The following is a 12831-nucleotide window of genomic DNA, read 5'->3' as shown; positions in this document are numbered from 1 at the left end:
CATTCCATGCTTCTTAGGGAGCTCAGCTCTTCGCCTCCAACGCTAACCTCCTCCCTTGCTGTCACTGTCAAAGTAAGGTGACGCTGATAGTTATTTTTGTTTATTTATGATCATTTAATAGTTTAAAAAAAATTAAAGTCTCTCTTGTGAAGGCTGCCCCCAGAGGCTACTGAGGAAATTAAGCAAACAAAAAGTTTTGTAGTTTACCAAATTAACCTATGGGAGGCAACCCAATAATTATATCCTGTCACTCCATGTTCACGTTCTCTGTTTTTTTTTTTACAAGCATAGTCATTAAAATAAATACTTTTGTACTTTTGTGGCCAGCATTAGAATGAATAGGCATATTATTTATTACATTATCTAATCTATTGCGTTTTCCCCCCCGCTGTCCACTTAGAACTTGAGCTGTACTGGATGAAATAAAAATGATATAAGACCCAAAAATAACAATGTAAGAACATGAAGGTCAATGCTGCTGTGAATTGGGATGTGAACTTGGCAGTCAGGCTGTATTGCCCCACCAAGGCAGGTGGAGCTCATCTAGACAAGTAGGGAGAGAATTGTGAGACCAGCTGATTCAAAGGGTCTCTGCCACACCCATCAGAAGCGACTCTCTTCCTCTTCCACTGCACGATGAAGGCCAGGAATGAATTTCAAAATTTGCTTCCGAACACTTCCCCGTCTGCTTTTCCGGGGCAGAGTCCCAAACATGCTTGAGTAATTGCCTTCCCACAACGGGGATAAGGAGCCACTGCTGGTGATACTGATGCTTCGGTTTCTCCTGGAAGAAGCATTCCTCAGAATATCATCTCCGTCCTTAGAGAGAAAGCACTCGTCATCCGTGCTGGTCTGCCGGCTGAAGGCGCCCCGGCTGGAGTCCTCAGACACACTTGTCCGGTAGCCATCCTCGCTGTCCATGGTCAGGGAGCTCAAACGGCTCTTACAGCTGCTGCTCTCACTGGGCAGTCGGTTTTGGTCCAGGAGAGCTGGGCCTGGCCCCAGCAGGTTTCCAAACAAGGACAACTCATCCAGGTCCATGTTTCCCAAATTTTGGGAGTTAGCCGCATCTCCTACAATACAGAGAAGAGTCTATTGTGGGACGGATAAGACCACCAGTTCCCCCAAGAAAGCACACCCAATTTTGAAGAAGCAAGAGAAGAAGAACAAACACTTTGGTCTGAGTTTTCAATTGTACAAATATGGTTAGTTTTCCAAACTAGCATCGATGGCCTAGCTCCTAAGGAAAGGGTCATGGACATTAGAACCTAAAATAAATTAAAGCAAGGTATTTCACGTCCATAGCTTGGATGTGAAATATACTCCAAGAGATTCATGTAGTGATGATATTGGGAGATGATGAAAACATTAAAAGATGCAGCCTCCTGAGAGGGTTTAAGTCACTGGAGACGTGGTCTTGATTACAGCTTTTGTGTCCTGGTCCAATTTTTTTCTCATGCTCCAATTGCCAACAAAGCTTTTTTATTCTACTAAGTGATTCTGTTATGATGGGCCATGATGTGCCCAAGCCTTATGGACTGAAACCTCCAAACTCTAAGCCAAGTAAAGCTTCTATTTCTGTAAACTGATTTATCTTAGTGGCAGCGAACAAGCATACTTGATATGAAATCAGTTTCCACCCAACTGACACTATGACAACCCTGTGAACCTCCAAGTGTTAATTTCATAAAATGTGTAACCCTGGAAACTTTTATGAAAATACTCACAGAAGTGAGGTCAAAATAAATGCTCAGAGAAATGCTTCTCTGACTCTCATCAGCTGTCTTTAAAAAGAATCATAAGTTTCTTATCAAGCCATTTAAGGTATGATGTGGGATTCCCCTCTGTATGCTGTAAATATCATTGGTTAATAAAGGAACTGCTTTGGACCTATAGCAGAGCTATAGGGAAACAGAGTTAGGCAGGGAAAACTAAATGGAATGTTGGGAGGAAGAAGGCAGAGAGAAGCCATGTAACTTTGCTGGAGACAGAAGCCAAAATTTTAGCCAGTAAGCCCCAGCTACATGGCGATACACAGATTACTAAAAATGGGTTAAATTAAAATATAAGTGTTAGCCAATAAGAAGCTAGAGCTAATGGGCCAAGCAGTGATTTAAATAATACAGTTTCTGTGTGATTATTTTTGGGATGAGCAGCCGGGAACCAAGTGGCCCTTCCTACTACAAAGGCATATGGAAGAACAGTTGCAAAGCAGATAAAAGGCTTATGAAGTCAATTACACTGTTCACTCTTAATATTCCAAATTTCCTCCTGGAATGACTGGGAGTCCTAGAATGGTGCTGAGCTTAGAAAGCATCTCTGTCCTTCTAGCATGTGCCTCCAAAAACCGTGTTCTAGCTGCTAAGCCCGGTGTTTCCATCAATGCTTCATAACCCACAAATGGGTTCCCCAAACTGAATGATGAGTCACACCCTGTCCTACCCCACCAGATTCTCATCACTCGGTCAGAGAAGCATAACTGAGAGCGTGAGATGTCAAGTATGCCACAGGCTGTCCTTTCCCACTAACTTCTCATCACTCGGTTAGCTAGTGTGCTCGGAAAAGCATCATTGAGAACGAGAGATGTCAGGTACTCCTCAGGCTGTCCCGTGTTAGTCATCTTTACTCAGTTCTCCTGTGTCTTTGCTTGGCAGCCCAAAGAGATACTGTTCTTATTTCATTTAATCTAGAGGTCAATTGCAGCCCACCTGCATGGTATTTTCCTTTCTGCTACTACAACTTGCTTGGTCTCATCTTACAATGAGCTGTATGTCTGGATGGAAGAGCAACTGCTTTATAAACCCTCATGTTCTGGGTGCTTCTTCTAGTTCTAAAGAGAGCAGATGAATGAACACCCTCAAAAAATAAGCAACAATATTGTTTCTAATATTAGATCTATTTATGAGTTCCTGTACATGTGGGAAATGTATACACAGGGCTGCTTGGAAACCATCAGTAGGCAAAGGCTTCTGCAATATTCCATGACTATGAAATCCAGGAAGTTGAACAACAAGGCTTCAAGGAAGACTTTGTCACTCTCTCCTTCAAAAAACAAACAAACAAACAAAAAACCCACAACCTTTTGATTCCTCAAAATGTAGTATGACAGAGCTGGGCATGATGGTACATTCCTGGAATGTTAGCTAGCATCAAAAAGGCGAGACAAGAGGCTTTCAACATAGCAAAACAGCAACAAAAATGAACTGAAATTCATAAAAAGAAAAAGTAGGCCAGTGAGATGACTCAGCGGGTAATGGTCAACCTAATAACCTGAGGTCAATCAAGGGGACCCATATAGTAGAAGGAGAGAACTGACTCTTGCAAGTGGTCCCCTGACCTTCACATATACACACTGTGGCACAAAACCTGCGTGTGAGCACAAACACACACACACACATAGAGAGAGAGAGACAGAGAGACAGAGACAGAGAGAGAGACAGAGAGAGAGAGACAGAGAGAAAGACAGAGAGAGAGAGACAGAGTTTAAATAAACAATTTATAAAAGAGAAGGAACTCATGCAAGTTTCAAATTTGTCTACTAAAAAATGCAAATCAAATCTCTATACTGTTATCAATGACTAAATGATGACTACAGGTTTATAAGGAGCTCCAAAAAACAATCAAACAATAAATAAAAGACTGTAAGAGACAAAGTAGAATATACTTAGATATTTGTCAAAAGAAGACATGAAATTGGCCAACAGATATATGGTCATTAATTAGCTGGTAAACACAAATAAAACCACAATGACTCACCTCACCCCTATAAGAATATACCAAAAAGATACAAGATCAAAATAAATGGTGAAGATGTGAAGAATAAACAACCCTCCCACAGTTCATCTACCATGGAAAATGGTATGTTGGCCACACACACACACACACACACGCACACACACACACACACCTGCCATATAACCCAGTAATGCTACTAGTACATGTATGTATACCCATAGGAAATAGAATTGGTGTATCAACAAAACCTGCACTGGCATGCTCATCTTATCACCATTCACAGAAGCCAAGGGATGGGCTCTACAAAGATACCCGCTGACTGACAAATGGAGGGAGAAAATACAGTCTGTGTAGAGTGGAATACCACTTACTCATGAAAAAAGAAAGAAATTTCATTATTTGTGATAGTATGGGCATCGTTATGTTAAATGAAGAAGTCCAAATACAAAAACAAAAATATGAAATGATCTCAGTTCGTACTATCTGAAAATGTTTGCTGGTATAATAGCTGTTAAGAGCATAATGGTGGTTACCAGAGACTGGGCAGAGGGATAGAGGGGAGAGGTCAATAGAAACCCAGATCCATCGTCACTAGTTACAACTACACAAGGGTGGGAACTTTAGTGTGCTTTACATGGTGGGGTAACTACAGCTAACAAGAATCTACTATAAACTTCCAAGAGCTAGAAGGAAGATATTTTAAGAGCTTTTACTACCAAAAAAAAAAAAAAAGAAAGAAAGAAAAGAAAGAAAAAAAGATGAATGTCTGAAAAGTTAGTTAGTTTATCTAGACTTAAATATTATGTAATGTTCACATCACAGTATATCACATGATATCCATCACCAGATACAGTTTGTTTGTTTGTCTTTATGACTCTGTTTTAAGCAATTTTTAGATGGCAGCTTTTTCTGCAAAGTATTACAATTTGAACAAATATTCCAGGAGCTAAACAAAAATTAGGGCAGAGTGTTACTAAAGAAGAATTGGCCTACATTCCAGCCATACAGCTGGTGACTTCAGGACATTACTTGTGCAGAGACTTCCTTCCTGCCAGCTATGGTAGTGCACGCCTGGGATTTCAGTGTTTGCAAGGCTGAAGCTTGAGGATGCCAGCTGGGGCTGCATCATGATCACCAGTCTACGCAGGGCTATAAGCGGGACACTGTCCCAACTGACCACCCAAAAAAGAAGTTTGCTTCCTCAAGTAACACAGCAAAGAGCAAACCAGCTGACTAGATTCAACTCCTTGCTTCAACATGCATAGATAACAAGTGCCTGTTACCAGCATAATAGTCTTATATGTCTGACTTGGTCTTGAGAGTCTCCATATAAATATAACGCATAAAATTTGAAAAACAGTTGGTATTCTTTCTATAAAAGATGTAGCTATGCCAGTTTTGAATAGCCTCAGCCAGAACACCAGGCAATGTTATCTGTAGCTCTTCTGGAATTATTGGTCACCTATGGCAAGTGTGTTTATTCCTATGTCCTACACGTTTTCACACGCATATGCACTGTGTGTGGAGGACTGTAGCTTGACTCGTCATCCTCCAAACACATGGGTCACACCAGAGTTCATCCCAGCAAGCACAGACTAGTGTCCTTCATCTGTGCTAAGTAGACTTTTACTGTAATAGTGATCATCTTAAAATATTTGGAGGCAGAAATACAGAGAGGGTGTGATGAGAATGTGGTTTCCTGACAGGAAATTGAGCTTACCATGCAGCAGGCGCTGTTCCTGTAAGTGCAGAGACCTGAGCTCCACCCATTTTTTCTTCAAGGTTTGCTGTGAGAAAGACAGGGGGAAATGTTCTGAGTCTTAGGAAATCCCAAGGAGGCAAGGCAGTGGAGACATACAGCATGACTAGCTACTCTCTTTCTTTAAAGACTTCTGCTGAATTGCACATGATACTAGAAATTCTGATTGCACAAGGGTCAACAAGCATTCTCTTCAAGAACTAGAAAACCAATGAAGGTCATGTAGTTTTATTTCTAAAATATAGAACAGATTGTTTTTCCGCATGGATGATACAGATAACATGGAATAAAAAGCCCAGAGTTTTAGGGATGAAGAAGTGAACAGATGTAAAAGTTTGTACCAACAACTAAAGATTAGTAAATGCTTAGTAAATACCACCATCAATCATAGTCTGGGCTCTGATATAATTCTCTTATTGGACATCTACCTAGAACGCACTTAAGTAATTAACTTTGTTGTTTGTTTTGCGATATCATTTCATGTAGCCCAGGTTAACCTTGAGTCTTGATCTTACTATGTAGTTGAAGATGATATTGGACTTTGGATTCTCCTGCTTTCGATTCCCAAGTACATGCTCCACCATGCCATTTATGACGTTCTGGGGAGCGATCCCAAGGCATGATGCTTGTTAAGCAAGCATTCTACCAACTGAACTGTTTCCCCAGCCCATACCCAGACTTCACAACTCTTTCTTTGGTTGCTGTGGCAAATGAAAAGTTACCCTCATGAGAATGAGGAGACAATGGGAACAGGCACCCAGCACACAAGGCCTGGCCTGGTCCAGTCACAGAGCAGCCAAGTCAATGGAAGTTAAAGCCAACTGGGAAGAAGCCATATGGACAGGCAGGTGTGACATGCTCACTCTGCCTCCTGTTTCCTGCCCCCTACTTTACCCCTGCCTTTGGCATTTTAGGTCCCCATAGCAAGGCCAGCATGTGGGCACAGGTCACACTTGCCAAGGACATTTGCCCACAAGAAATATGGCCTAGTTGGAAAAGAGCAATACTTTCTACGCCATCACCTGGAGGGAGTAAATGAAGATTAAAATAGAAAGATTATTTTTAATGTACATTTGAAAGGAAATGGGAGAAAGAGAAGAAAAGAAAATCTCAAGAACATCATTAAATGAGTAAGCGGAGCAGGGGTCATTCTTCAGTCTGGAGAACACTCAGTCTGTCTCACAGCAGCGTCTGAAGCAAGTCTATGGCTGCCAATATTCAGTCAAATAACAAAAGCAACTAAATGCTTAGCGCGGTTCATTTGTTTTTCCTTCCGCATTGTGATATCATTCTATAGTAGTCACGGGGGCTGGCAGCATCCGTCACTGCTCTTGTCATGTTACAAGTCTAGAGTCATGAGAAGTCCAGAACCAGAGGCTCATGGAGCACAGGGCTGGCCAGAGTTACCGCATGTACCTACACATGTCTTCTTTGATAAAGGTGTTTATCTCCTACAAGAGAATAGAGCACAGGAGAGGAATAGGAACGGTCAAAACTCAAAACACAAGGACAAAAATGTTATTTCTGAATTTACTTTGAAAAAGTACATGGTCAGAGCTTTCCAAATGGTTTATATTTGTGGCAGAAGGTTTTATGGTCACTGGTTTGCTGGTCTAACGGAGTCATCTAAATATGCCATGACTTACAGCAAGAAAATATAAGTAGAAAGAGCAGAGATACCAAAGTGACTGTTTTCTATGTGAAACTGTTCTCTACTATCCTTAGGGTGATTTCTGTCTGCGTTACTGCCATCCCCATCATACGTTCAGAAAGATCTCGATTTTCTGTATCAGATGAGTGGTAAAGCGTATGTGGATCTGGCCATGGGATACCCCATGATGACCCTGGACCCATACATGGCAGGGAAGGAATGGATGAATATTGCTTAAAGGATATATAAGAGAACAGCTTCCTAAAAACAACCCTCAGGTATCACCTGCGGAGTTGGTTCCAGCTGTGACCCCAGTCTTTTCATTCTACACAAGGCAAATAACATTTCTCCTGGCCGCTTATCTTTTCATTGTAGTCTTACAAATAATGCGCCATGAATTGTCATAATTCTGCTGTAGGATGGAAAATAAAATTTCACGGAAGCAAAGTATTTCTCTATGTATCAAACCAGTGTAATAAGAAGCAGAGATAGATTCAAAGCTTGCTCTTTTAACTAGTCCACTACTTGTGCTAAGCATCTGAAGCATAGGTTAAGATAAAGAAAAGAAAATCCCTGAAGATGTGACTCAGAAAGGACAACTTCTTCTAGAGCAGAGAAGAGACTGGGGCTCTGAAGAGTCTTTGCAGCTTGAATGTTCATGTGTATGGAATGCAAAACAAATGCCATCGAGTAGAGGGGAAGTCAGCCTGACTTTAGTTATAGGTCAGACAGTTATCTCTGCCTTGAGGGATACATATCTCATCATTTAAGATTAGTTGTGAGACATAAATGCAGGTTGGAAAACAGAAATGAACTTCAAGATACATCAAGCAGAAGCATCAAGAGTTAGCTAGGAATTTAGACCCTGTGCTAATATGTGGTTTAAATGTCTCTATTTAACACAAAGAGCTCAGCCAAATTTCCTTCCTGACAAATGAACCCTGGCAGAGAATTAGGCACTAAGAAAAGGAGGCTGATAAAAGCTTCTAGCAGCTGGAGGCGCCTTAGGAGACAGCAACACAGCAATGTCTCATAATCTGAGCCACAAAGTGTGTTTACTTTCTGAGAGCGGTAGTCAAGCTGCCAGACCTGGCCCTGCAAGGGGAGCTTTGAAGCTCAGTGTGGAGGGAAATCTACAACTGTACAGTGTGGAGGGAAATGAAAAAGCTGACACTCAACTCCAAAGCATCCTCAGATGTTCAATTACAGGAACGGCATGCTACTCAGTGTTAGGAATATTTCTTAGACTAGCCTCTCTGCCAAGGCAAATAATTCCTCCCGGGTGGCACCAGGAAAGTATGACAAGGGGAAGAGAGAGAGAAAGGGGGAGATCACATGAAACCCGAAGACCACGTGTGCATTCTCCAGTAGCCTGTGGGAATGGTCCTGACCCTCTCTGGGAAGGGGATCACTGCTTGGCAGGCTTTCTTGACCCTCCCTAGGGAGGGGTCACTGCTTGACAGGCTTTCCCGGAGGTGGAGTCCGGACCAAGACAACTCCCAGGGGAGGGAGATTGAAATGGAACTTTCGACCCAATATTCCAAATATGGATGCCAGGGGCCAGAATGAGGCCCCTGACTATAATATTCCAGACTCTTTATATAAGGGGGCGTTAGGGAGCTGGGGTGATGCTTTTGACCAACACTAAGGACACGGATTTCCTCCAAGTAACAAAGAAACAGGCGGGATTCAAAACAGACACCAAGTAAGAATTTATAAATTCTTATTAAAAAAATGAAAAAAATAAAACCAGTTTTCATAAGCATAAAAAGGTGAGAGAAATAAAAACAGATAGATATAAAAAAGAAATATTTTTGTCAATAAAGTAGGAATCACATTTAAAAGCTAATTAGAAGGAACACATTCTGTATGGAAAACAGATAAGAAGGATGCTGCTGATGTCATTATCAAGACAGACAAATCAAAAGACCCTAAGGCATTTCTAGCAGAATCCCGCAAGGTAATGTGAGGAGCAAAAAAGACAATGCACCCAATAAAATGGTTTGGCCAGAGCTGGTGTCACATGTCTTGTAGACATAAAGATCAGTGCCAATTTTAAACAGTATGAATTGAGGTATGAGTCTGGACCTAATTAAGTCAGAGAAAAAGGTAGCCAGGAGAGTAAGGGAAAGAAAGACACACATGCACACATACAGAGAGAGAGATGCACATACACACAGGCACACATACATACAGACACATACAGAGAGAGAGAGAGAGAGAGAGAGAGAGAGAGAGAGAGAGACGCACACACATGGCACAGAGAGAGAGAGAGAGAGAGAGAGAGAGAGAGAGAGCAGGAAAGGAGATGATATAATTAGAAAGTACTCTAGAAAAAAATTACTAAGAGGGAAAAAAGGAAGCATGAAAATAGAATGCATAAGTAATTAGGACAGAAATCGCATCTATAGCAGATGTTTACATGTTAAGAAAAAAAGTTGTATCAGGTTTTGCCATATGTTTGAAAACTTTATTAGAAAACACATATTAGAAAACTTTATTGACCAAAATAGAACCCACTAAAGCCTTTCCAAAAAGAACATATGAGTAGTTTTACTACTAATAAAGAAATTGAAACTGTGGTTTGAAAATGTTCCCCCCAGAAAGAACCCCAAGTCCTAATGATGCAGATGGCATTATAAAAATTATACCAGAGAACAAAGGAGGAACAACCCAGCTCACATCATAAACTTAGTAAGTTTAACACTGAAACCTAAGGTGGAGTCTGAGAAATAAAAATATAGGTCAATCAGGGTGCTTTTCAAAAGTCACCAATAGTAGCAACGTAAGTCTAAAAGAATGCAAAATGATTGCAAATCTCAAGGTGACCATGCTGGATTTATGTTCAAAATTAAAGGGTACTTTTACTCTTGAAAAATACTTAGTACCACTCACCATATTGATAGATATTTTTAATAAATCTTTGAAAAGACATTCTTACCAGATGCATAGAAATGTATTGAATAAAATTTAATACATAGCCATCATAAAACCCAGTAAAAATAGGGTTTAGATGGGAGCCTCTTGAACCTGAAATGTATTCATCAAAAGAACTCATACCTAAAGTGAAAGAGCTTCAAGAATCACCTTAAAGGATAAAATAACAATGACTCTGACTATTTTCCTCATCTGAAGCAAACCTAGCTGAGACAGCACAGCAGAGAAGGAAAGGAACCAGATCCATTTTTTACAGCTACTACCCTTATAGACCACAATAACGCACAAACAACTTAGGGGAGACTGTATATGTGGTTCAATAAAGTGTTTGGTTATTACCAACAACATAAAATGATTGACGTATACCTATATCTAACTATAAAAATTTACCTTTACAAAAAACCATAATAAAGTCATAACGTACAAGAGATGACATAACAAATGACTATATGACCTATATGTAGACAATGATCAGATTTTTTGAAAGATGCAAAGAAAAATATTAAATTGCTAAGACAACTGTGGTATGGAGGGTAGGGTGGAAATGGGAGGAGGAGGGGGGAACTGTGACTGGGATGATAGACAGACAGATATAAGTCTTTAGGAACTGACACTATTAGAGCAGGTGTGGCCACGTTGGAGAGCAGACTTTGAGAGTTCCTATGCTCAGAGCACTCCCAGTGTGGACACGGACACTTTTTGTTGCCTGTGGCTCAAGATGTAGAACTCTCAGCTCCTTTTCCAGTGCCTTGTCTGTCTGCATGCCACCATGACCCACCATAATGATAATGGACTAAACTCCTAAAACTGTAAGTCACCCCAATTAAATATTTTCCTTTATAAGGGTTGTTATGATCATGGTATCCCTTCACAGCAATAGAAACCTAAAACAATAACCTACAAATAAGAATATGAGCCGGGCGGTGGTGGTGCACGCCTTTAATCCCAGCACTCGGGAGGCAGAGACAGGAGGATCTCTGGGAGTTCGAGGCCAGCCTGGTCTACAAGAGCTAGTTCCGGGACAGGCACCAAAGCTACAGAGAAACCCTGTCTCGAAAAACCAAGAAAAAAAAAAAAGAATATGAAATACCTTGTAATATTTAATGTTCTTGCCATTGACTTATCTATATAACATGAAATGTCACTCAAACCTCTGGCATTTATTCATGGAACCTGACGATTTGACAGATGACCAACAGAATAAGAACACTGCCCAATTACCTATCAAAACTGATTGCAAACTGAGTTGTTATAGAATAAACTTGTATACTGTGAGGTAATATCTTTGCCAAGGTACCTTTGGTTGTTTTGTTTGTTTGTTTTTCATAAAAGAGCTGACTAAGCAATAGCTAGGCAGAAAGAAGTAAGAAGTAGGTGGGAGACCCAAAATGAAAGGATACTGAGAAGAAGAGGAACAGAGTTGGTGGGAGGGAGAGGGGGTGATCATCAGTCAGACAAATAAATATGCCATGCTAAAAAAATAAATAAATAAATAAATAAGAAAAAAGAAAAGAAAAAGGTGCTGCCACATAGTAGACCATAGAGAAGAAATATGGGTTAATTCAAGTTATAAGATCTCATTAGCAACAAGACTAAGCTATAGACCAAGCATTTATAATTAATAGTACGTCTCTGTGTAGTTATTTGGGGAGCCAGCTGATAGGACAGAGCTGACTGTTGGGACAGAAAAAATTGTCTACATTGAGTTGGATATAAAAAACAAATTAACCAGCATATCACAATAGAAAACGTTTAAGTAAATATGGACTGACGTAAAAATTATTTTAAAATATAAGTTTCACAGCAATTCATTTGAAAAGAAAAGCAGAATATAAAGTAAATTTTATTGGGAGAACCACCTGTGCATATGGGAAAAAGTCCAATTATACCATACTTTATAGCACATGCAAAGATTGTTTCTGGATGAATTAAAGAACTCAATACGAAAAAGCAAAAAACAAACTAATTTTTTTTAAAAAAAATTAGTGTAGATGACTAACAACTGATTAATATTTAGGAGCTTCTTTATAAATAAATATATCAAAGGTTTTTAAAGAACTAAGAAAACAAAATTTAGAGCTCATTAACCTAGGACACTCTTAATTACCTAGAAACTAGTTCTTCAAGAGTAGCAGAGAAATATAAGAACATTTCTGGAAAGATCTAGTGGTCATTATTTAATAAAGTAATATGAGAGAATGACAAACAGCCATGGAGAAGAGTAAAATGAAGAATGTGAGCACACCAATGAGACACATTTGTGTATGTTTTCACTTCAAGCTATTCATAATAAAATTCCATATCATGTATGCTTTAATTGATAAAATACCCTAAAGTAAATACGAGGAAGGTGGATTCTTAAATAGATATTCAAAGTAAATTTAAGGACCTATTTAAATTCTAGAAAAGAACAGAGATTTTGAAAGGCTTGCACATTGATAGTTAAAACTAGCTAATTATGCACATTAAAATTCCAGAAATTTTGTTAAAATTATGTTCAAAGAGTAGAAATCACTGAAAACTATGAAATAATGTTTTTTAAGTAAGTACTTTCATTTCATGTATAGAAATGTATTATTTCATGTAATAAAACATAAAATAACGAGTCTATTTTTCATTACCCTTTTTAAAAACAAAAGATTGAGGACATCTGGAAGAAGATATTCACCAAGATTATTTGCTGTTTACAAAAAAAAAAAATTAAACTTTGGAAGTTTTTATAAGCCTAAAGATAGTATAAAGTTCTTAT

General features: G+C 39.4%; 1 protein-coding gene across 1 annotated transcript in view; it reads right to left on the bottom strand.

Annotated features, from left to right (window-relative positions):
• Positions 1–386: 386 nt before the first annotated feature.
• Cytip (cytohesin 1 interacting protein) overlaps positions 387–12831 on the bottom strand; it is a 28799-nt gene continuing 16354 nt past the window's right edge. Inside the window, exons 7-8 of the mRNA XM_057755402.1 lie at positions 5456–5522; positions 387–1073 (exon numbers count right to left, since the gene is read on the bottom strand). Coding sequence (XP_057611385.1) covers positions 604–1073; positions 5456–5522 — 537 coding nt within the window. The 3' untranslated portion in view covers positions 387–603. The remainder of the gene's footprint in view (positions 1074–5455; positions 5523–12831) is intronic.

The sequence above is a fragment of the Chionomys nivalis genome, chromosome 22 (assembly GCF_950005125.1).
Source record: "Chionomys nivalis chromosome 22, mChiNiv1.1, whole genome shotgun sequence".
NCBI lineage: Eukaryota > Metazoa > Chordata > Mammalia > Rodentia > Cricetidae > Chionomys > Chionomys nivalis.
The sequence above is the reverse complement of the archived record's forward strand: the minus strand, read 5'-3'. Positions and strand labels throughout refer to the sequence as shown.